Source organism: Equus przewalskii, chromosome 4 (genome assembly GCF_037783145.1).
Source record: "Equus przewalskii isolate Varuska chromosome 4, EquPr2, whole genome shotgun sequence".
NCBI classification, from domain to species: Eukaryota; Metazoa; Chordata; class Mammalia; order Perissodactyla; family Equidae; genus Equus; species Equus przewalskii.
In genome coordinates this window covers 97,416,903-97,443,259 of record NC_091834.1, presented here as the reverse complement: position 1 = coordinate 97,443,259, position 26,357 = coordinate 97,416,903, and the positions used below count along the sequence as shown (strand labels likewise).

At 38.4% G+C, this 26,357-nt stretch overlaps 1 protein-coding gene across 4 annotated transcripts in view; it reads left to right on the top strand.

Annotated features, from left to right (window-relative positions):
• Positions 1–26,357, top strand: part of TPK1 (thiamin pyrophosphokinase 1) — a 316,777-nt gene that overhangs the window by 49,084 nt on the left and 241,336 nt on the right. For 2 of the 4 annotated variants that reach the window (XM_070616678.1, XM_008522610.2), the window contains one exon: positions 17,095–17,166. The exons of the other annotated variants lie outside the window; for them this stretch is intronic. In XM_070616678.1, the coding sequence (XP_070472779.1) occupies positions 17,095–17,166 (72 nt within the window). The remainder of the gene's footprint in view (positions 1–17,094; positions 17,167–26,357) is intronic. 4 annotated transcript variants of the gene reach the window in all.

The window sequence follows — 26,357 nt, the reverse complement described above, 5'->3', positions numbered from 1 at the left end:
GTATCTATGATGCCATTAATTATAAGATGCACTATTATGTACTATCAAAAAAGGAGAAAAAATGCTAATTAAACTCTGACACAGTGCTAAGATACTACTGATTCTGAAATACATTCAGAATGCATCTTAACCTGCACTTTAGAGAAGTTAAAATGTACAAAAATGTTCATCCTTAAATCAGTGAAATATAGTAATGCTATACCTTCTAAGAAGGATTAACAACTCTGTCAAGGAACGAAATGAAAGACTGGTTGCCGTTGGTTTTCCTTTCCTTCATTTGCCTTTTGGTAGATGTGCTAATGAGCAGCAAAGACCACAGATGCATAGATGCATAGCTGGAAGAGGGAGGAGTGGACAGAGGGTCTGGGAACTCAACAGATTTCATAATCTGCTCTCATAGTGCTAAACATAACCTACAAATAAGGTAAGAATTGTAAGTAGAGACTTGATTAGTCATATTTATTCATAAGAATTATGAATAAGTATCAGATTACGTTTGAAAAACTTTGTATTACAGGACATTTTATGGGAAATAGCACAGGCTGCCCTGCATAGGGATTGGAGCTAAAACTAACATTGGACGCATGTTGAGAAATGAGTTTTGTCTTGCTTCAAAATCTGGTCTGATCGCTAGGTATAAAGGTTAATTGTAAGAGCACGAAGATTAGTTGCATTTGACTTAGTTCAGCGAATGTGTGAGTCCTCACGTGTCAGGTGGAGATAACGGAGCCCTGGTGATGGCGTGGTTCTTCTGAAGGTTTTTGCTAGCTTTGAGAAGCTGCGCTTTGACAGCTTGCTGATCACTTCGTAGTAACACTGAGGTCGTAGAGAACTATCTGGACGGCACACTAACTTTCCTACTTTTAGCTAATGTGTAGTGGAACAAGCAATGGACTCAGAGCCAAGAGACCTGTAGTCTAGTCTCACCTCAACCTCTAGCAACAAGTAACTGTTTAAATCTTAACTATCTATTGGGCCTTGAGTTCTTTTGATGTTGAGTCCTTTTTGACGATGAGGTTGGAAATAATAATTCAGTCTTTTTCTCTTCATGGACTCAGTCTGTTACTTTTATACTGTTAAAACCAACAAGCTGACTTCTGAGTTGTAAAGGCTTTTTCAAAAAACGTGTATAAAATGTCATAGAACTGGAGATGAAGAGGGAGAGAATATTCATCCACCTCCCTGCTCATCCCCTCTACTTATTTTCAGAAACAAAGCAGCGTAACTTTCTGCTCTTTCCCTTCTTGAGAACATTCTCTTTGTAATGAGGGTAATTGATGTGACAGCCTCAAGCAGATCAATTTAATTGCTTTAATTTTTCTGATTTTTAAGTGTATAAATAATGAAAAGATCAGAAACATACATGTTTCAAACCTCAAAATTAACTTATGTTTCTGGCCTTATTTCTACAACTCACTGTGCCTCCCCTCACTCATTTAGCTCCAGCCAGATTCACTTTGCCATCTTTGAGCATGTCAGGCAAGCTGTGGCCTCAGGGTCTTTGCCCCTGAGGTTCCTTTTCAAGCAGAAAGTCACAGAGCATGTTCCCTCACTTCCTACTCATACCCCTCCTCAGAGTCGGTATCCTGAGCTACCTCACCTCTCCTGGTCTCCTTCCCTGCTTTAGTTTTCTTCTTAGCACTTCTCATGGTCTAACATGCTGTGTATTTTACTTATTGATCTTGTATGTTTTCTGTCTTGTGAAGAGTGTAAGCTCCATTAGGCAGGATTTTCAGTGCTGTATCCCCAGTTCCTAGAACAGTTTCAGGTGTGTGGAAGGTGCATGGTAATGCTTGGTGAGTTAATAAACCTGTCGTGGCATTTGAGGTTATTTTCCTTATAGATATACCGGAGAGAGAGGTTGCGTTATGAGGTGTTGTATATAGGATTAAGTTGTTTTTTGTACAGATCACAAATAGTTCTACTTTAAAATTTAAATCAATGTTTAGATAAAACAGAGTGAAAGAGTCCAGATATATTATAAAAATTAGTCACTAGGATTAAGTGTCACAACTGAATGCAGTCAGTGGAGATTTTCCTGGCAAGTGAGCAAAAACAAACAAAGAACAGTCTGGATTTATTCTTTCATTTTCTTTGATGCAAATCTCTTTCTCTTTATTGGAACATTTCATTCCGTGTCTATGTATGATAGAGGAATTAAATTAATGAGGTCTCACAATGTGTTCCAGGTCAAATATTATATGCAAGTAAGTCACCCCGGATTTTTTTATTCTATTAGAATTTTAAAATTAAAATGATTATTAAAATTTTATTTATATACAGTCAAGAACTAGAGAACTGTACTTTCTCTGTTAAGGTTACCAGAAATACGGGGATCCAAAGCATTATTGTTCTTTTTTAAGAGCAGTGGTTGCTGGAGCCAGTCTCCAGCTGATTGCTAAATACTCAGGAAATTAGTAAGCCAGGTGTTAGCTTGAAGTTGGCCGCGGTGGGGTATTTACAGCATGGCGTTGGCAAATGCTAGAAATCAGGGCTTCCCTCACCCTTATCTCTTTGGGCCAGGGGTTCACAGTGTAAGTTTGCTAGTGTTTATCACCTTATAATGTCACTGGTACTCCCTTACATTCTGACATGCTGCCTTTAAAGGCATAGAAAGAGGTGAAGTTATAATCAGGCCCATGGACATATGCCCAGGATATTAAAACCATCCTTTATCTGCGTTCTGGCAGGGAAAAGGGGAGGAAAAGAGCCATACTTTGTCATCTTTGTATGCTCCCTCCCTTTGGCCCAGCTCATTTCCGAGAGTGTGTGTGTGGGCGGAGGAGTGGTGGTGGGCAAGTTCAGATGAAAACCTTCTGGGCATTTGCAACTCAACTGTAAGTGTTATTGATTAACTGGCCTGACAGTCTTTGGAGTGTTTTTTCCCCTGCTTGAGAATCACTGTCTGCCTTTATAAGGAATGCTGCAGAAACAGAATTCAGTTTGTATTTGATTTAGAACTGGACCGTATGCTTCATTAAGTGAGGGACACCTATATGGAGTCTGTTGTGCTTTGTTCTTTACATTAAAAAAAAAAGTTCTAAGATTGTGTTTCTGTTCAAACCGGGTATGGTGACCTTAGAAGTAATTTTGTAAGACATCCAAAGTCTTAAAAATTAATTGGAAAGAAACTTAGAACACTCAAATTACGATGGTTAAGTTTGTGTGCCTGTGTGTATGTTTAGTTTTGGGGGTAACTATTTTAGTGGAGCAGACAATAGCACAACGAATGGTTTTAAAGTTCAAGTTAGAATCAGTTATTTCATGACTTCTTTGTGCTGGGGCCTAGGGTAAATTTTGAAAATAAGTGGGATGAGTTAACTATTTTTTCTACATGCCTAAAGTGCAAAAACTGTTGTTGAAGGAGAAGTATATAACTGTTATTAGCAGAAGAGATTAAATACGATGGTTTCCAGGTGAGAATGATCAATGGGGAAAATGGAGAGAAGTAGGAAGAAGGGAGTGCAACATTTTCTCTAGATTTTTGAAGGGTAAGGAGGTCTTTGCCAGGGGCAGGAAACCTCAGTTGTCCAGTGTTTATTTACTGTCTGTCAGGCCCACATGATGTGTGTTATCTCATTGAATCTCCCGTTATTATAGTCCACACTTTGTGGACTCAGAGATGTTAAATAAATTTCTCGAATATCTCAAAGTTAAACAGCTAATAAGAGACAACACTATGATTTGAACTAGGTTTGTGTGATCCCAAAGCTCGTGTTCTTAATCACCGACTATTCTGAAGGGCACTCAAGGCAGTGGGAAAACTGTGAACAAAGACACAACTATAGAAGTGCCCGCTGTCCTCACACAATGATGAGCAGCCCTCTAGACTGGAGCTGAGAAGGTAGCCTGAGAACCTAGTATCTGACACAGCCCCTGCCAAGCCAGGATACGCTCTTCAGTCACTGATTTATTTGATCAAAGTTATTGAGCGCCTACTGTGGGCCAGAAATTTTTCTTGGTGCTGGAGATTCAGAAGTGAGCACATGGCCTTGCCTTCAAAACCTGAATCTAGTACTGATACCCAGGTTTTCAGTTATGAGTTCTTGCTTTGCACGTTTGCCCAGAAAATACTTCATAACTTGGTCTTCAGATAAATTTCTTCCTTTTGGAATTATTTTATAGTTTTATAACTATATTTAAGTGTATATACTATATACACACACACTATATATATATATGTAGTTTCCTATGTCTATTCTGGAATTAATTTTAGTGGGTGGTATGAGCCAGGGAATTGATATCATCTTTTTCTTCAATTTTCTTCTAAGTAGGAGGCCCCTTCATTTTCCCTGTTGAACTATTACTGCTTTGATATACTAGGTTGCTTATAATTTCAGTGTCGCAGCTATTCACTTAAAAAGTGCATTGTGCATGCTGTTAAAATTCTTTATAAAGTTTATAAACAAGCAAAATGGATTTGTGAATAAATGAACCAAAATGCAAAGGTCAGTTTCTTTTAACTAATATGTGGCTGGTGCTATTCCTTCCCTCTTCTCAACCTTCCCCTTATGTCAACTTATCCTTTTCTGATAGAACCAGAATATCATTTGGGGTCTACCCCAGCCTGTTTTCAGTTTTCTAATCTGAGTTAATCTGCCATTTTTGCTCACAAATTCCCCGTCCTAACTTCCTTTTTAAAAAGCTTTGAAATGTAGTACAGACTTGATGTAAGCATTTATATGATATAAAGGCAAACACAGAAAAAGTTAATGGTTTCCTTCTCTCTTTTTCATTTGCATTCTGCTAAGGTAATTGCTTTTAACATGCTACACCTCTTTCTATGTTCATTTCTGGTAACTCTTGATGAAGAGAAATGTTCTATGTGAGAGAAGTATGAAAATACTAATAGAATTGGGAATTGGGACGTGGATAAATTCTTAAATGTAATGCTGATTTATAAAAGTCTTACCCTAAGCTTTGAAGAACAGTGTTTTCTGAGTTCTCCAGAATGTATTTCCATGGAGGAAACCCCCTACACTTTGTTCTGTAAGGTGGAGGGAGTTGCATTCTCCATTTGCTGTCTTGAGAATCCTGTTGTAAGTCACTTTCTCTAGCTTCTTAAAAAAAAACTTTTAAATCTACTTAGTCTAATTTGCATAAATTACTCAATATTTTGGGAGGAAAGAATGCTAGATAGTGTTCCACAAACTATCTGCTTTTAATTTTTACTTGAAACTGAAATAACCTATTATTTTAGTGATTCTTTGGTGTATTCCAACGTGGTGTTTAAAGATTGTTGGCCAACATCTTTGGAGTGGGGCACATTGCCTGGGAAGTGTTCTTTTCTTTCCATTTGCCAGACTGGTTTTTCTTTTTTGAGGAAGATTAGCCCTGAGCTAACTGCTGCCAATCCCCCTCTTTTTGCTGAGGAAGACTGGCCCTGAGCTAACATCCGTGTCCGTCTTCCTCTACTTTATATGTGGGATGCCTACCACAGCATGGCTTGACAAGCAGTGCCATGTCTACACCCGGGATCCGAACCGGCGAAACCCCAGGCCCCCGAGAAGCGGAACGTGTGCACTTAACCACTGCGCCACTGGGCCAGCCCCCTAGCTAAACTCTTTTATTTTACTTTTTTTTTGATAATATAAGCACAGGGTACTATATACATAGATATAAAAGATTAACAGGTAAAACTAATGCTCCCTTCTATTTTTGTGTTGCAGCTAACAGTTTTCCTCTTTGGGTGGGGTGGGGGGGGGCGGGGTGGGGATTAGATCTCAGAGCGCTCGCCTGTGGCCTAGTGGAGATCATTTGTTGGTGTCAAAGTTCGAAGTCCCTCTTGAATTCTATAGAAGCCCACGGTGCCCACGAGATAAAACTGTTCACCTACCTTGACTTTAGTAAGATTCCTGCAGTGTGGGTTTGCCTCTTGATATGGTGGACTGCGTATGTGTAATCAGAATTAGTTCATGGTATGTGCATGGTTCTTTTGAATTTAAATCTATGTGTTTTCTTCTTGAAAAAGAAAAGGTTGAACAGAAAGACTTCTGTTTTATTCATAAGTCCTTTGATCACATAGTAGTGTGCTGTGTCATCAGTGTCAATTTAACAAGGCAGTAAATGTGCTTAGTAAACTTTGAAACTCTAAGTAAATGTCAGTTGTTTTGTCCTTACAAACTAGAGGTCTCAGAGAACATCAGTCTGTGGTTTGACTGTATCCCAATTTAGCTTCATTTGGACTTATTTTGATTGTAAATATTGGTATGTCTCTTGAGGATTTAAACAAATCCTGTTTAACTTAAAGAAGAAAAAGAAAAGGTCTCTGATTGTCATTATTTATTCATGGTATTATTACGTGTGAAGCCCACAAATCTTTGAAGCGCTACCCATCCCCCAAACAGTTCTCACCCGACTAACCAAACCCAAGAAGAAGGTCTGGAGGAGGTATTTAGAAGGGAGTATTTACTGGCATGTCGAACTTCTTTTGCCCTCCTTCTCTTGCTGGCCAGCGAAAGGGATTCTATGCTTTGAGGTGGGTGGAAATGGATTGAGGTGGCAAGTGAGCCGAAGGAGAACAGGTAGGCCCTCTGTTTGTTTTAGAAACACGTGCCCAGCTTATCTGGATTCTGCCTTCAGAAAACATTCTGAACCGACTTTTCAAGTGTGAGCACTGTTGTGGCCTAGCTGTCAACATGTCAAGACCCATGTGATGGACTCTGTTTGTAGTACTTTATGATGAACCCTTAGGGTTATGACATTACATCTACGGTTTGCTAGGTACCGATTGATTTTCTTGATTGACAGGAAGCCCACTTTATTGTGGCCCAGGTCAGCAGGGCAAGGGACAGTCGATGGAGCAGGTTTGAACTCTGTCAGCAGCTTGAGAGGTGTCACAGTGCCAAGATGAAGAACTCAGCTTCCTTCCTTTGGGTTATAGTGAGAATGTGTTTATTAAGAACAAGAAAGAAAATATTTCTTGGTATATCCTTCTTTTATATCAAGAAAGACTCAACACTTTGTCAGAGTTCACCTTCCTTCTCTATTCCCCCTACTTCTTACACAATAGAAGCTTACTAGTTATAAAATACAAAATGTGCTTTTTTCTTGACTAACATGCATTTCCAGCATGTGTGGATTCCTGTGAGAATTTATTGGGGCATTTTGTTTTAGTGGCATAGTTTTTATATCAGGATTACCGAACTTGGATAGACCCATTGCTATTGCATCATGGGAGGTAATGCTCTTAGGTGGAAATTTATTTAACCCATTCAGAATCTATTTGCACAATAACTAGATATATGCCCAGGTTTGTAGAACTCAATGACGTCTTACATGGATTTCTTTGTTTCCTAAATAGGTACTAAATGTAAACACCCATTTAGCTTAAAAAGGTTTAAACTATTTTCAAAGAAAGTATTTCCAGACTCTTTAATTATGTAGTTGTACTTCTGTGGACCATCTCCAGGTTCTTTAGTTTTTTTGTGAGTTATAATGATCGGAACACCATTTAGCTGTTTTAGGGCAAGATGATTGGTTTTTCTTGCTGTCTTTTCTATTGTCCTTCCTAGAACATTTTGTGTAATAGTCATTTAAGAGAAGTACTCAGGGCTCCAGGACCCAGAAAGGGCCATTGTGTTTTATGGGGGTGTTATTTCATTCTGTGAGGGATTGTATAGAGTATAGAACCATTTGTCCCTAGCAAACTGGAGGGAGTCACTTGATTATTAGAAGGAGTAGCTGGAGTCAATTTATTATAAATGGATTTGAAGTCAGAGTTGGAAGAGCAACTCAACAAATATTTATTCAGTGCTTTCTATGCAGATGAGGAGTACACAGCAAAGGAGACTGAGGAGTGGCCAGTCAGATAGGAGGAGAACCAAGAAGTGAAGGAAGAACTTGATTCAAGAAGGATGTGGGGCTGACCCCATGGCTGAATGGTTAAAGTCACGCGCTCCACTTCAGCGGCCCAGGGTTTCGCTGGTTTGAATCCTGGGTGTGGACATGGCACTACTCGTCAGGCCATGCTGAGCTGGCGTCCCACATGCCACAACTTGAAGGACCCACAACTAAAATATACAACTATGTACTGGGAAGATTTGGGGAGAAAAAAGCAGCCAAAAAAAAAAAGAAGATTGGCAACAGTTGTTAGCTCAGGTGACAATCTTTAAAAATAAAAAAAATAAGGATCTTTGTTAAAAAAAAAAAGGATGCAGGAAGTGATCTATTCTGTTATGCTACTGAGATATGTTGGGCAAGATGAGAATTGAGATGTAGCTGTTGAATTTTATAATAACAGGTCATCAATCACCCTGACAGTAGTTATTTCTAGGAGGTGATGAGATGAAAACCGCATTAAAGTGAGTTTTGCTGAAGACTGAGAGAGAGAGATGGGGTAGAAGCTGAAGATGATGTAGGGTAGGTGACCATCTCATTTATCATCCAAACCAGGACACTTTGCCAAGGGAAGGGGGTGCACCTGGGGTATAGCGAATGGTCACTCTTCACTGAGAGAGCTTTTTTGGGGAAGTATCTATTTATGTCTACTCTTTGTTTACTTTCTCTGAAGCAATTTCTTGTATATGACTTACCAGTTCTTAGTCCATTGGTAATTCGGTTATTTTTAATAGACTTTGGTATGGAGTGTTTGTTCAGAGCTTTTTAATAGTTCTGCTTTGTCCACATGCAATTTAATTCCTCAAAGAATGAATTGGCTTGACAGTTTTGATTTCCCTGTGCACACTTAAAAAAAAATTCTGCTCTTAAATACGGAAGTTTGTGCAACATGAAAATGAAATTCAATGCCCTAGAGTTTTCACTATTTAATTGAAATATATTTAGGGATGAGAGATTCATAATAATGGTCTTTGGTCTTCTGACAAAATAACAATTATTTATAATGAGTGGCATGTGTTGGCTAATATTGATTTTATCTGAGTTCCAGTTTTTTTAAATGGAGATCATAAACCCTTGATAACTTACTAATGAATTTCAGTAATTTTTTTCTGCTGTAAATTGTCTTTTATTTCAGTGTATTTTCATTTAAGAGTACTAGTCTTCAATCCTTTTTTGATCTCATACTATATCAGTTAAAGAAAAAAGCAACCATTTATTTATAAAAATTACAAATAACTGTTATGTGATATGTATATAAATTTTTCAGAAAACAATTAAAAAAGATTAATAGACTGTTGACACCGATAAAGGTGGAATGAACAGTATTTTTCAGTAGTCTTGCTCTTTATGGTGGCTTTCTGCTGTCATTAGCTCAAGGCACCGTACCAGCCGTTGTGAACTCTGGTTACCCATTAGACTCTCTTATGATGCTTTTTAAAAAGTAATGATGCACAGGCCCTACTGCAGGCACGTTAAATCAGAATCTCTAGGAAGGGGAGTGACTTTTCTCTCCTTTTTAATCTGTGATTCTGATATATACCTTGAGGTTGAGATCCACTGTTTCATAAACTGAAGGATAGATTTATCATTTGTGATAATTATTGTAAATCCAAAGTTCATATCTTCTTATAATCTTCCTTGCTTCCTCCTGCACCCCCTTCCTTCCTTTCTCTCTTTCCCTCCCTCCTCTTCTCCCTCCCGCCACTAAGTTCTTGTCAGAGCTGGTTAGATTGTATCTGAAGCTTGTTGAGCGCCAGTTTTAGAAGTGATCAGTTCTGCCATTTGCTTGTATGATTGTGCTTTGGCAGAATTTGTGTTATCTTTAATATGTGTTGAAGAATATTTTTAAACTACTCTTCCATTTGGTGAAGATTAGTTTATGTAAAAATCTGTAATTTTACTTTACTGGGCATAGGTAAACTGCAAGTCATCCTAATTTGCTGGAGGGGAAATGAGTACGGGTGCACTGCCCATGCCATTGTGTGGTGCTCGCACTTTCTCCTTAGGAGATCTCAGGTATAATAGATAACCCATGGCCATCTACTGCAAGGACAAGCGAGGTACTGGTGCTCGTCTGTGTGTTAAATATCATTGTCTTAATTTCTTTTTCTTTTTAATTAAAAAACCCCACCTAAACCTTTTACTCCTGAGTTGCATGACTGAGTTTTTGAGATCACTGATTTAGAGATGTGAATAGGGTCTACCTCTGAATAGAATCCAAATAATTTTCATGCTCAGAGATCTGAAATAGAAAGAAATTGATTTTCTGGAGATTTGCTGTTCTGTTGTCCTTGTTTTACTTTCTTAATTAAAAGAATACCTTGATATAATTATAGTTTTCCAAAGATGGAATAGAATTATCTTTGCCTTCTGGTGCAGTGGGTTTTTTTCTTGGCTTTATACCTGAATCCAAACATACTTTGGGGCTCTAATGACAGTTTTGTTCCATGGAGTAATTGCTGAGTGAATACTTCATGGAATGGTTTTCAGTTCTTTTTTTTTTTTTTTTTGCCCCAGGGCTTTAAAAAATTAATAGACTGCTGACACAAATAATCCATAACCAACCTATAAATCAGAATCGGGGTGAGTTTATTATGACCCAGAGTGAGGATTATAACCTGGGAAGGCCTTAGAAGGCATTCCAGAAAAGCATGGGTTTCAGTACAGGCTTATATCTTTTTAGAACAAAGAACATACATAAAACACACCCAGGATACATTTTCAACAAAATTTCAAAGAGGTATTGAGTTGGCAAATTAGCAGGTCCACATGACCTTGATGTCAGGAAAGGGACTAATCTGGGCATTGCTAATAGGGCGTAGGAGGGAAGGATGCTTTCTTATCTAGAGAGAGAGCATTCTAAGCAGATGTACAGTGTGTGTTTGATAGGCCATGAGGCAGGCTCTTTAGTTCAAGCCGAGCCAGTTACCCCATGTACCTCAATATGTGAAAATCTCTTGTCAAGATTTAATTTTTTTTTTAAAAAAAATAGCTTTATATTTACAGAAAAATTGGGAAATAGTAAAGACAGTTCCCATATACTGCCTCCCCCCAGCCCGCACCATGTTCAGTTTTCTCTGTATTGGTATCTTACATTAGTAGGGTGCATTTGTTATAGTTAATGAAACCATATTGATACATTACCATTAGTTACATAGTTTGTTCAGATTTCCTTAGTTTTTACCTAAGGCCTTTTTCTATCCCAGGATCCCATTCAACATACCACGTTACATTTAATTGTCATGTCTCCTTAGGATCTTGTTGGCTGTGGCAATTTCTCAGACTTTTCTTGTTTTTGATGACCTTAGCAGTTTTGAGAAGTATTGACCAGGCATATTGTATCAGGTGCCTCTACTGGAATTTGTCTGATCTTTTTCTCCTGATTAGGCTAGGGTTATGGGATTTTGGGAAGAAGACAGAGTGTTATGTTCATCATCACATTATATCAAGGGTACATCCTATTGACATGATTTATGACTGTTGATGTTGATGTTGATCATCTGGCTGAGGTAGTGTTTGTCAGGTTTCTCCACTGTAGAGCTTTTCCCCCTTTCCATACTGTACTCTTTGGAAGGAAGTTACTATGTGCAGCTCACACCATACTATGTTTAGTCCACAACTATGCTTCCCTTCTTTGGGGTGGAGTATCTACATGATTTATTTGGAATTCTTCTGCCTAGGAGATTTGTTTCTTTCCCCCTATTTTAATAATTAACTCAGTCATTTTATTATATCAGTATTGACTCATGGGTATTTATTTCTGTACTTTAGATTGTAATCCAGTACTTTTTTATTTATCTTGTTACTCAGGTTGTTCCGGTTTTGGCCATTGGGCCATTGGACCTCTTTGAGTTGGCTATTGTTTCCCTTTGACATATTCTCATCAATGTGGGTGTTTTGTTTTTGGGGGAGCACTTCCTTTCTTTCTGGCACTGTCTGATGGTCCAGGCTCATCTTGTATATTTCCTTTCCCAATCACAGAATCAGCCATTTGTCCAAAGAGGCAGGGCTTTTATATATATATATATATATATATATATATATATATATATGTATATATAACAGAAGAGAGAGAGCTATATAACAATGACAGAGATGTGGGATGCCCCTCCCACCGTTTTTAGCATCTGAACTTGTGATTTTTAACAGTTCTTAACCTTCAGAGGTCTTCTTCCCTTTTTAGCCCAAGACTGATGATTTGACTTCATTTTTCTTTTCATGTCATGAACTTGGAACTTTGTACTTAATTCAGGATTTCCACGCATCTTGGAGCATTTTGGTTTTGATACATCCAGGGTCAGATTTTCCATCTGCTTCTGTAACTCAAACCCCTTTGAGAAAGCAATTCAAGGATTTTGACTCAAGAGTTGAGACAGGTCTATATGTTTCTTTGTTCTTTAAAATGGAGTGCATTATACATTTTTTTAGATAATGAAAATGTTCTGTTACTATTACACTAGATAGCCTGCCATCTGTTTCTATATTTCTCTTTGAGATTGCCTTAGGACACTTGATTTAAAAATTTGTAGCCTTTGAAGCATAATGAAAAAGTTCTTCGTAGCCTTTTTCTTAATCTTTTTGTGTTGCCCAGGAATGGCATCAGTGTGACAGCTTGAGAAATACTTGAAATAAGCCTATTAATTTCCATACTTCCATGGTTCCTGACTCTCTCTCTTTTTCTAAATTCCTGGACATTTAGAGCCAGAGGCAGTGTCCTGTGACTCAGTGCCTGAGAGTGATGTGGAGTGCTACGTGATGAAATGTCTGCATTGAGAGATTCCCATAAGCTAGTTAGGAAGAATAGGTGGTTCTCGATGCTACTTTTTGTGCAACCTGCTATGGATTAGTAATCATGAGGGCTGGGAGTGTAAAATAAATGCCAAACTGACTTCATCTAGTTATAATTCCAGAGGAGACTAGATTAGAAGAGGAAAGAATACCAGATCCTATTAGAAAACTAAACTAGATTAGAAAAAAAAAAATCAGATCCTAGTGCCTAAATAACTTTATTTTTTTTATTAAAGATTGGCACCTGGGCTAACAACTGTTGCCAATCTTCCTCCCCTTTTTTTTTCAAAGATTGGCACCTGGGCTAACAACTGTTGCCAATCTTTTTTTTTTCTGCTTTATCTCCCCAACCCCCCCCCCCCCCCCCCCGCCACACACACAGTTGTATATCTTAGTTGCACGTCCTTCTAGTTGTGGGATGTGGGACACTGTCTCAACGTGGCCTAACGAGCAGTGCTATGTCCACACCCAGGATCCGAACCTTGGGCCGCTGCAGCAGAGAGCGCGAACTTAACCACTCGGCCACGGAGCCGGCCCCTAAATAACTTTATATATAGAACCAGCTTAACATGAGTGTTATGTATAGAAATAGCTGAATTAGTTAATTATCATTAATAACATCATTAGTAAATCATAACTGTACTGCATATTTTCATACTGCTTCATTCTTTTCAAAAGTGCTTTCACAGATATTACCTTAATGAAAGTATTGGTTTAGAGGATCGATCACGTGGATAATAATGTGCTTTCCTTTTATCAGATTGCTCTTTGAGCCACAAAACTACTGAGTTCTATATCGGAGATTCAGTGACAGAAAGCAGTTTTATTCATTCATTTAAACATGTACAATATGGTTGAAAGCTTCCTTTAGCAGTCCAGACCTTGTCAAAGATAAATGGAGTGTTGGTTTATCTAAATTATTAGCTCCTTGCCATGAACATCTTATTGAGCACTTACCATGTGCCAGCTATGAATCCCTTATGCTGATGCTCCGTCTGTGTTGAATGAATGAGTGAGTGAAAGTTTTCCTTCCTGCGCTTTGATGCTTGTCTGCTCTTCTTTAAAGTCATCTGCAATTCCTATCTAGATTGCATTTACCTTAACTCAGCCTGGACTATGATCATTTTATTAATTAAAATTTGTTTTTGGGGCCCGCCTCATGGCTGAGTGGTTAAGTTCGCGAGCTCCGCTTCCATGGCCCAGGGTTTTGCCAGTTTGGATCCTGGACGTGGACCTACCACACATCAAGCCATGTTGAGGCGGTATCCCACATAGAAGAAGTAGAAGGACCTACAACTAGAATATACAACTGTGTACTCGGGGGCTTTGGGGAGAAGAAGAAGAAAAAGATTGGCAACAGATGTTAGCTCAGGGCCAATCTTTAAAAAAAAAAAAATTTGATTTCTCTCTAGAATAGTGAAACTTGAAATAATATCAACTTAAACAAAATAGAATTTTTTTTCTCACATAAAAGAAGTCTGGAGGCAGGCAATGGAGTGCTGGAATGGAGGCTCCAAGGAGTCATCAGGGACCCAGGCTCCTTCAGGCTTTTGCTTTTGTTCCTATGATCCTAGGTGGCTGCTAGAATTTCATTCAGTGAATTCATCAATCCTTGCTCCGGATGGCAGGATGGAGGCAGAAAAGAAGCAGAAGGAAAAGCTGCCTCCATTTTAAGGACACTCCCTAGAAGTAACATATAAAGTTCCTATATACATCTCCTTGGCCAGACCTAGTCTTATGACTACATTTTGCTGCAAAGGAGTCTGGGATATCTAGATTTTTCACCTGGACAGTAATATGCCAAGTAAAACATAAAACAGAAAGCAAAACAAAGCAACAACAAAAAAAGAAACAAAACAAAAAACCCCTCAGGATTCTGCTGTTAAAAAAGTAGAGGGAGGGGCGAGCCCCATGGCTGAGGGGTTAATCCTGCGCTCTGCTTCAGCAGCCCAGGGTTTCTCAGGTTCGGATCCTGGGCACGGACATGGCACCGCTCATCAGGCCACACTGAGATGGCGTCCCACATGCCACAACTGGAAGGACCCACAACTAAAAATACACAACTATGTACTGGGGGGCTTTGGGGAGAAAAAGAAAAAATAAAATCTTTAAGAAAAAAAAAGAAGTGGAGAGAGAACATCTTGAGGCAATTACTGGTCCCTGCCACAACCATTCCCTCTAATGCCACCCAAATGAGCATCCTAGATTCCCCTTACCTCTTGAGCAGTGGTTTTGCCAATTCTCAAGCCAGCTGTCACCACCGTCTTACTTGTTTATTCCTACTCCTACTTATACTCCCCAGAATTGGTGGGAAAAATCCTAAAATTATAGGCCTGTCATGTACCTGTTCAAATGTCATGTACCTGTTTGTTAGTTAACCCCAATTGAATTCTTATTTTTAAACTTGGGGATTGTGAGCTCCTGTAATCCGTTTCTTACAGCAGTTTTAAATTTTCCACGTTCCATTCTACTTCTGTATTTTCACTTTGTTTTTGTTTTCTTTCTTATAAATAGGTCAACCATAGTCTACCTTTCCCTCACTTCTGTGTGTCTCTATGGTATGTCTTCGTGTGCCTGTTTTAATCCATAGGATGTAAGCCTGATGAGGGGGCTCCATTTCTCTTGTTTACTGCTGCCTCGAGCAGAGCCTGAGCAAGAGTACTTCATGCACTCTAAGTACCTGTTAGATGAATAAATGGATCATTGTCTTTCTTTCTCTTCCTTCCTTCTTCCTCCTAGAATATAGGATTGTTTCTATATTTAAAATACTTGCTCTTGACTTTGCTACCTCCCCCCCACCCCCGCCGTTTGTCACACTTCACTTTTTATTTTTTAAGAGGCATCTCTCCTCACAGTTTACTAACTCCTTGTTCCCTTTACTATCTTGAGGCTCCCTCTGTGAATTTTCAGATTTGTCTTCCAGATTTTTCCACCCTCATTGGCCTTTTTTCATCGTTGAGTCTCCTCCGCCTCCACGATGGTGAGCAAAACACTACGATCTTGCATTCATCCTCTGTTCTTTTCTCTCTCTGCCCTTTCTTTGCAATATCTTAGCTGCTAGGCTGCTTGTTGACCTTCAGCTGTTATCTCTGTATGGATGATTCCTAAGTATACACACATTGCTTTTACAACTCATTTCTGCATCACTCTTAAAGACTTCCTGGTGCCTCAACTTAAACTCCCCTGTCATCTTAAATAGTAAGTCTAGAATCCATGATGTTAGTATTAGTGTCCCACGTTCATGTCACTAGGGCGTTGCTTCTGAAACTTGGCAGTGTAGGAACCCTAAGGGCAAAGGAGAGTGGCTTCCTGGGTGTTGTTTTCCGTGCTAGAATGCACTTTCTTTTATTCTCTCCAACTTCTTTTCCCTTTTAAGATCAAGTTCAAAAAGCTACATTTCACAAAGATTTCTTGGATGACACTAGACCTTACTGACTTTCTAGGCTTTGAACTCCTGCCATACTCATTTATCTGTTGCCTGGCACTCCTCATATACTTGTATTGTATTGTGGAATAAATCGTCTTTATTATAAATGTCTTATCTTGCAGATACCCTGTAATCGTATTCCTCTTTGTACTCTTAGTGCTTGGTATATAATCAGCACTTAATAATGTTTGCTGTGGATGATGGCATCCCCTTTTCATTTCCTTATCTTGTTCCATTTCTGACTCTGAGATAGCTTAAAAAAAACAATTAATTTTTCTTATCACCAAATAAACATTTCTTCTCCATAAATGAAATGGAATGCTTGGTCTGAGCTGAGTGACAGATTTTCGACAGCCTGATTGCATTCTGCTTTGCACTATTTACAGTACATTATTAAAGGCTTGGAATGATTGTTGGAGAAGTAACTTTTCTCCATCTTTCTTAGTCTTTTGAGTGTCATCATCTTAAAAACTTGGAATAAAAGAGTCCTGAAAAGAGCCAGTAGGATTTTGTGAAAACACATGACAAAGCTTTGCATTGGGGAGTTCAAGATAGGGTAGGGGCAGAGAGAGAGAAAGAGAGTGAAAGAGAGAATATGAATAAGTGAGAATGAACGTGAAAATACACACCCAGTAGACCCACACCACTTGGTAAATAATGTCAGGATATCAGACCAGCCAGGTAGAAGGGTAGCTGGATCAGAGTAATGGGTATATCATAAGGATGAGAATTCATATCAAGAGCATTTCTGCTCCCCACCCCCTACAAAAAGAAGCCTACTCAATTGCTTTTATGATAAATTGTTTTTATAAAAAATTCCTCAGTAATATAGTAATATGATGGACCTACGGAATAAAGTACATCCAGTTAATCTGTGGTGTCGTTTAAAACTAAGGTATGAGAAATTAGCTGTGGTTCAAATTTAGCTCTGTGCAGACTGAAAATCTGGCCTGGTAGAGTATGATCCCAGACTCAAATTAGTGGAACAAAAGACTCAGTTCATTTATTTATTTTATTTTACTTTTTTTTTTTTTTAATAGGGAATTTGAAGTACTGCCTTGTGATTCTGAATCAGCCTTTGGACAAATATTTTCACCATCTTTGGAGCAAAGGTAGTCTTAATTAGCATTTATATTTCTTTGCTTTCTTACTCTATTTGGGACTAACCTGACTATTAAATACCCCAGAACCTACCTGTAATACCAAAAAGTGGCATTCGTAATAAGGCGATTTAATTAATGGATTATCAGAAGAATCCATTATTGCGTCTCTGTTAACCTGTTTATATATGTGCTTTCCGCAGCTTGGATCCCCAAGGACAGAATTACAATGCAGCCTCACTCTACTGCATTTCAGAACTACTCTGTGGATGTTAGTCTTGAGTACTCACCAAGTATTTGTTCAAGTGTAAATATTTTTGGCACTGTTCACAGCAAAAAGCATCCCCAAGCCTTGCTTGTCCCGGCATCCAGTAATCAGATATCTGCAGGGTGACTGGATTCGCAAAATTAAGAAAGAAGACATGTTACCAGTATATTAAAATCTCTAGAGATGCTGAGAAATATAGTTAAAAATGGGATCGTTTCCAAGAATTAGTACTTCTATGAGGTTTCTTGTAAGAAACAGGCTTTATTAACTATCTATTTACATTATTCTTTGATTTTTATATGATTAGCTCTCAGCCAAAAAATAATATTAAACATTCACTGTGCTCCTCTATGAAATCTTGATTTTTTTCTAAAGGGCTACTTCTGCTAAGTTATCAGTGTAAGTTTAGGTCAAATTTGGTAGGCAGAAGAACTCGATTCTTGATGTGTTGATTTATATTCCTGATCCTCTCTTGTCATCTCAGACCTCTGCCTTCTCAGCTTTAAGGTGGTGTGTCTTAGAATGCAAACCTATTAGGCTAATAAGCTCACATCTGTGGACAGAGGTGGTGGTGATACTAGAGGGAATAAATCATCACAGATGATTTGTATAAAGAATTTTTCTTGTTTATTATGAATACGGTGAAACCTCTTAGTATTCTAAGTTTAGCCATCTTTGTTAGCCAACTTAGAATTTCACATTGTAATTGTACTAACATTGCCTTCGAAGTTGGAAACTTATTTAACCACTGACTTTTCTTTGCTAACACTCACTGCTTCCTTACTTGTAATTAGGTAGTGATTTGGGGGCCATAAGGCTGTAAGGTCTCTTTTGTCACTTTATCTCTAGTGCTTAGTGCTGTGTCTGTCACATAATTGCTTAGTAATTACAATAAATGAGAGAGTGATTTAATGTGGTTCATATTGCTAGTAAATACCAAAATAAACCGATTGGGCACACTGTTTTTATCTGAACTTATTATATCAAGTTTTATTATATTGTTAGAGTGTGTGAGCAACTGTGCTTTATTGCAAGCTTTAGAAATCGACAAAATAATCATTGATGGGAATTGTTGGAAACCTTAGATAAGGAAAACTACATCTTAAGGAGTCTCATATTTTGGGGAGTTAAGGGTCCTATTTTGCACATAGTGTGCAATGATGTGGAGTTTTGAGCTCACTGAAGTTCCTCACTTCTTCAGCATTTCTGCGGTGAATTAGGTTGGAAAAAGTCTCATGCCTGATGTACGCCAGCTAATCGTTTGATTTGCGTAAAAAGATGAACACTTGGTCAATCTGTGTACATGGAAAGAAGTAAAGGTCTCTAAAGTGTCATGTGTACTGAAATGTTAGATAATTCTCACTTCCAAAATAACTTTCTTTAGGTTCTTGAAATGTTAAGTTCTTTCATATGTACTTCTAGGATAATTCTTGGCTTTCTGGGGCCATTAACCATTGTAAAAAGCAGATCTGTCAACAAATACTAAGGAAGGGTGGAATGGGGTTTTTGTGATGCTCATGAGAGAAGCTCTGACTTCTTTATCTTTGTGATGTCCTGCTTTGTGTGGCTGTTCTTCCATATAAAGGCAATAACATAGGGAAACTTTGAGCCTGAGTTATTGATTTTTAAGAAAAAAGAAAAATCCTAGAGAAAAGCCCTTTATAGGGCAGTATTGGGGGTTTGGGAGGGAAGAGAGCATTGTGGTTTGGGGTTTCAGCAAGTAATGGCTCCAGGCTGCCATGCCTGTTACTCTTCAGCCCATACGTGCGACATTTTATGTAAGTTCTGTTCCGTGCATGTGAAGATTGGTCAAGAGCAGAAATCAAGGGGTGGAAGCTGGATGGACTGTTCAACCAAAATGCAGGAAAATTTGAAGGCTGCTGCATAGTGTAAGCCTCTCATATAAAATTGATAATTGAACTTCAGCCTCCGCCCAGGACTTCTAAGTAGGTATTTCCTGAGACTGAGATTTGTTTCAGTGGCAAGAGTACTTTGAAGTTTCATTTTTTAGTTTTTTCCTGTCATTTTTAATTGGCATGTTATGAAATTTAGTTTAAATGACTAAAGAAAGGATTTAAGGGAGATTAAAATAATAGAAGTTTTTAAATGTGTTTTCCCTTTAATACCTCATGAAGTTGCGGTGATTTTCTTGAGTACAAGTCTTGGAATATATCCCTGTCTGTCTCAGCATTTTGTATACTTGATTTAATCATGGGATATAAAATAAGTACTTAGGTCGGTAGATAAAAAGACAGAAGTGTAGTTAGTGTCTAACTTTTCGGTAACTATAGAGATTATTGGCATTTGTGAACAGATATTGCCCTCAGACTTCTTAACCTTTTTTTTTGGTCAGACTTTCTCTCCTAGTAAATGTCTTTCTCACTCTGAAATATGTGATAGTGGGAAAAAAAACTGGGATGTTTGCGTTTGAACAGCTCTGCTCTTTTCCTGTTGTAGGTCACTTTTTCTTAACTTGGCATCCGCTGGGCTTACCAGGTCCTCAAAGGTAGCAGGAGAGATCTCTGAACTACATAATGTTGAAAAGCAAAAAAGAAATAAGAAACCTAACAGACATTCATTTACTTGGGATAAGGTTACATAGATGAAACCATATATTAGGTTTCTAGGAGTTTGTCTTAAAGTGTATGCTCGTTTTAACATGAATTCACAGCCTCTGTCTCTTCCATATGATCCACAGAACAGGGGTGACTACGTTAATCAGATTGGGAATTGATGATCAGATTGTGTTAGTGTCAGGTGTTTCACTAAGATGTGACACTTTTTTCCTCTAATTAGGAATTGTTTTCCCTCACCTGATTTCTTTCTTTTTCAGTTCTGTGATAACCAACCTTAAGATCACACCAGGGTATGGGCTGTGCACTCTGGTTCATTTCAGCTGGGGCTTAAATCAAACTATTTGACAAATCGGGTGGGTCTCATAGGTTAAAGGGAGGCACATGTGGCATTTCATGAATTGAAAGTAAGCAAGGTCTTTGGTTTTATAATATTCCCCATTCCTTTCCATTAGTGATTGATACCTGTTGAGGCCTTTCTGTGTCAGACCTTGGGCTTGAAGCTGGGGAGGAAATTATGGGCTCTCAGTTAGGGCTGGAATTAGAGTTCGCAGAGCACGGTGCAGCCTGTTCCTGTTGAAGGCGTGAGGGGCTCTGCGGGCCACGAGTCCCTGTAATGAACTTGCTCTATCCCTGCTTCTTAATCGCTGAAATTCTTGTAGTATTTCATTAATCGAATCTACTTTGCTCATGTCTGTATGCTTTGCTTGCTCTCTTTGAAAAAAAGCACCTTACCTGAATAAAACAGTTTTTAATAGAATCGTGACTTGGTCCACTAATTATACTGATCTTGTGCTGCCATCGGCTTTAAGTTTTACATGAAGTAGAAATCGGCTGCAAAGCACCTTGCTGTGATAGCAGTCTTGTACCCACCCTTTCCTTCATAAATTATGCACCCTATGACTCTGTCAGCCTCTTTTTACCTGCTTATTTGAAGTTAAGCTCAACCAAAGTTAGCAAATTTATATCATGTAAAGTTTTTCTTCTTTCCGTTTCTATTCTTATTTCTCTATTCATTGGGACCTCTTTACCTCACCTCTGTGTCCAATCTGTTTATTTCCATTAAAATGGAGAAATTGGATACCTGCAAATTTCAGGTGTAGATTGGTTGAATTGATTAGTATGCTTAACATGCTTGGTATCCATCTCTATTTTAATCTTAAATTTTCTGTTTGTATACATTATCCCTGTTAGAGGAATTTCAAGGAAAACGTGGTTTTTGATAATCACCTTGAAATTCTGAAATCACCTGAGGATCATTCCTAAAGCTGACTCTGGAAGGGCTAGTCCTGGTCCATCGTTTTTTTTTATTTTAAAGAGTGTGTTTCAAATTTAATTTTTTCTCTGGCCTCACCTCCTATTCCCACCCCTTCCTATGTATTTAATGATTGATGTAATTTGTTCTTTCTTTTTTGCCAAAAACAGATGTTTACTTATTCGTATTTGCAAACTTCCACTCATCCTTCAAGGTCCAACTCAAATGCCACCTCTTGTGAAGGAAAGCTTCTGGAGCTTGCCCTGGTGGAAATAGATTTTCCCCCTAGTATTTGTATTGTGTTTCTATTACTTGTAAATGTCACCTTATCCCTTCTTGAGGATAAGCTTCTTGAAGATGGATCCAAAGTGCCTGGATGATGGTGTTTTCTTCTTAGTTCCTGTGAGACTAGCCTGGGGGTAGTTGTTGTAGGCCATCCCGGCAATTGCTGAAGGTCAGTGTCTGTCTTTGATGCTTTCTAGATCCTGGAAATTCTCTTGCCCTGATGTGAACTAGTGAGCAGGCAGCAGGCGTGTGTGCTCCTGTGTTTTCGCTCATTCTCTCTCTCCTCCAGATTCCTTTCTGGTCCTCAGACTAGTTTGGGTCCCTTTTCTGCTTCTGCTAAACTTGAACTCATCTTTTTCCCTCTGCTCTATGACTCTCTGATGCTTATTTTAGTGTTTCTTGGTACAACTGATCAGCACTGATATTTTCATTAATCTCTTGTTCTTTCCTCATAGCTCATGTGCAAGGATGTATCTTTTTTTTGCCTCTATAGTCTTATGCCTTTGACAGGTGAGGTACTAACAAAAGTGTGATTGGAATATATCCTCTTTGTCTATTAAGGTGTTATGGTAAGGTGTTTCTTTTATTACATAGAAGGATATAAAACTATGCAGTTAAGCAGTACCTTTGTCTTCTGACGTAGGTGTCTGAAGAGATTTATCGTATATTTTTATTGTAATACTTTTAGAGCTCTTTTCTTTAAAATAATTTCTTTGTGAGAATTATATGTTAACCTTATTTTTGTGAATATAAGTGCTTCAGTTTTTCTATAGATTTCCATCTTTAATTATAGAAATATGTGTGCATTATAAAAAATTTAAAACATCACAGTTTATAATGAAAAAGTATCAGTCCCCAGTAACAGTTTATTACTCCCTTCCTTATCCTTTTTGTTCTTGTACTTTTTCTTTTTCACTAGTTCCCATGAAATGATTTTAACCATCAGTTAGGATAATAGATAAAATATGAAAACCAAAAAATGCCCCTACAATGGTGATCGCCAGGCTCTGTGACTCTGTGTGCTCTGTGGCAGTTAGTGTAGGTGTTGTAACTGCCTGTTTTACTTCATTCTTCATGCCATTTTGATCTGTGTCCTAACTGCTATGTCAGTTTTCAACGTAACCAGAAAATGGCTTCCAAGTTAGTATGGCTACTTTGTGTGTGTGTGTGTGTGTGTAAATATTTACATTTGCTCCATGTTTTATACACATACACTTTTTTGCCTGATATTAAGCCTCAATGAAGGGAGCCTTCTGCGAGGTTAATTGGATGAGTATGAGCACGTTATTACAGTTATTCCTTCTAGGGAGGCCGGACAGTAGCCTTTTGCTGTGGTATCCTTAGTGAAACAAAGTAAAAGTGAAAAAACCCAAAGGATCTAGCTCTACACTAACCAGATGGTGGGCTGCTACATAAACCTGGAAAACATCACCCTTTGGGTCAACTATCCAGAGGTAAATTCAGCATTTTGCATTTCTTTTCTTCTAGTTGATGGTGTCCAGCTCTTTAGAAGGTGGTGTATCATTCTCCCAGTCAGAATACCTGGGTCTTAGATGCCCTTCCCTGAAATGCAGACATTGTCGTGTTCAGCAACTCTTCCCAGAAATTTGTTATTGAGAAATAACGATTTCTCCATGGTGGTGTTTCTCCACTTCTGTTGTAATATACAGCTTATTTAAGTAGTTTGAAGGACTTCTGAACGAGCAGGCTTTGGAGAAGCAATCAGAGAAACATGGTGTAGTTCGTGTGCATTTTCTCCCACATTGTATAGTGTATGGTACCCTTAAGAATCTGGAAACATTTATTTCTACCCTGGCCCTACTTTACACTCCATAGACTGTTATGTGTTAGATAAGTGTGTGTGTGTGTGTGTGTGTGTGTGTTAAATGTTGTCCCATGTTGCTCAGTGGCTTCTTCCTTGTAATATGTTGTTTCAAGGCTCGCTACACCTGGAAGTTTACTTTTAAGGTCATGCTATTTAATTGAATCTAGATGAGTTAAAGAACATTTCCAATGGCTAATATTTGTGTACAATTACAGACTAAAAAATAACTTGAACTTTTTTTGTAGTACCAGTCTTTGGGGGAAGCGGGGCCTCTCTGAGCCTTTGGTTTTACAGGAATAGTTGCTTGGAGTCTTTGGAAAGAAGCCGCCATTGGAAAGCAGAAAAGATGGTGAGAGGGTGTGAGGTGCTCTTTACCGCTTCACTAGGAGACAGGTGTTTGGCTGAGAGAAATCTGGTCTACATTCTTTCTATGTCTCGAGTTTACTGGTGATGTTTGGAACAAGCTGAATGGGGTGCCATAGGGGGAAATCATAGGGTAAAACACTTGTATAAGCTGGTAGGAGAGCAACGGTAGGGGGAGGAAATATTCTATTTTTGAACATGTTCAGTAGAACTGAGCAGTGTGAACTGTTTGAGTCATCTAACGGCAGACTCCCTCTGGAAGTGAGACTGTGACACCTTTTAGTAAGGCTTCCTTGCTATCTAAATAGTTACAATCAATTTAGCTTTTAGAGATTTGTTGGTTATGACAACCTGGATAGGTAGAATGTCATGCACATTTTTGTCATTTAAATGCATCCAGGCAAAGACCCAGCAGATACTTTAGCTAGGAAAATGCTATACTTTAGGGTATCCGAATTTTAGTTAGGATGATCTGGGAGGCATCTGTTCTAGTAATGAGTAGCTGAGTCATTAGACTTAAGAATCCTGTAATAGTTAGGCTTATCACAGTTTATGGAACTACCAAATTGACACTATTTGTGTCATTTTCTGTGCTTAGTGTTTCGCAGAACTTATGCTTTGAGCACATTTAAGTGAACATTGAGCCAAAGATCTGATGAGCAATTTGCATACTTGGTTCAGGTCCATTAAGCAAAACAGTTATGTACAAGCTGTAGTCCCAGTAAATAAGGCTGGCAGAAACTATCTATCCCAGTCATATAGAAACATTTGAGGGACTACAAAAAGATTATTTAAATATATAAGACATTTCAATACATTAGTTGCACGGAAAGAAATACATATTGTTTGATATGAGGCCAGAGACATATTCCGTTGCTCCCATCCCCAAGATGATGGTCTGTTTCTATTGAATTAGATCTTTTATCTTTCTGGGCATTATAATACAAATATTATCAGATATTAAGGACTTTTGTGTTATTTTCATTTCCAGGATTCACTCTTGGGCCTTTATGTTGTATTGTGTTTTGTTTTAGTAACCACAATATTATAGGGGATTTAGGGAATTGACACCAGAATTTCAAGAACTTTATATTTGAAAGGTGTTTGTGAATCTGCTGTACATCCTAATTCCAGGGTATTTATATGAACTGTTGCACTTGATATTCTAAAAAAGAAAAGTCATATTTAAATATCAAATTTCACAGGATTACATTTTCTAATACGTTTACTGAGAGGCAAAAAAACAATTCCTTTATTTTATTTCTTTTTTTAATCCTTTTTTTTAGCATTGCTGTGTCAAACAGTGTATGAGGACTGAGCTATCAGTGAGAAAGACACAGGCACTGTCTTAAAGTGCTTACAATCTAGTGTCTGATGCACAAGTCCCGTTGTATACATTGTAATAATACTCTCTGCAAATCAAAGTGTGTTATTGTTATGAACTCTGTTGTTTCCCCGCCAAATCATATATTGATGTCCTAACCCGCAATGTGACAGTATTTGGCAATAGTGCCTTTAAAGAGGTAATTAAAGTTAAATGAAGTCCTAGGGTGGGGTCCTAACACAAGGGGACTGTTGTCCTTATAAGAAGAGGAAGAGATACCAGGGATGGTGTTACAGAGAAAAGGCCATGTGAGGACGCAGTGAGAAGGCTCCATCTGCAAGCCAAGGAGAGCAGCCTCAGGAGAATCAAGCTTGCCAACACCTTGATCTTGGACTTCTAGTCTCCAGAACTGTGAGGAAATAAATTTCTGTTGTTTACATCACCAAGTCTGTGGTATTTTGCTAGAAAGCCCGAGCAAACTAAAACAATTATTTATAAAGCTTGTTGGCAAGTTGAGAAATGTTCCACTTCCTTCTCTATAGAAGAGTGTTGATCTCAAAGGTCCTTTTGATTTGTAAGCTGGGTGCCAGGATTCTTCCAGGCAGTCTTAATCACACCTCAGTACGTTGGAGCTCCATTGAGTCACTGGTAGGCATTGAACCTTCCTTGGCTTCAGTTCTCTAGCCTGGGACTGAGAGTGGGTCCCTTGTTTACAGAAGATATTTCACTGACTTCATAAAAACGGTGCAAATACTCTATATATTAGATATTAATTTGATGGATATAATCAGAATTTGGGAAATCAGTTTTGGACACCTTAAACAGATGTAGAAAAAAGTATAGACCAAATAGATTAAAGCACAAATTTAAATAACTCACATATCTATGATTATTTTGGGCATTGATCTATTGCCCTTTGTAAAGATGAGAAGAATTTGCTTTTCTTGTGAAACACAAATTAGAAAGATTCAGTGAATTGCTATGGGACCATTTACACTTCTGTCTGGGTGTTCTGCAGGTGGTTTCCCATTGAGGCCAACCTAAAGTGGAATTCTTCCCTCCGCCTTTACAGGATGTGACCTGTTCGTAGTACAGTGGCCGGCCCTCTTGTACTACATTTGTTCACAGAGTGGTAAATAGGGGATTACAAATCCCACCATAGGTCTGTTAGTGGAACTATCTGTTGGTACTAGATAAAGTCACCTAGGAGTGGGAGGATGTCTTGGATGAGGGGGCAGCAGCTTTTAAACAGACTTAAATGTGTTTATAAAGAAAGAAAGGTGGTTTCCTTGCTTACTGTTAGATTTGCT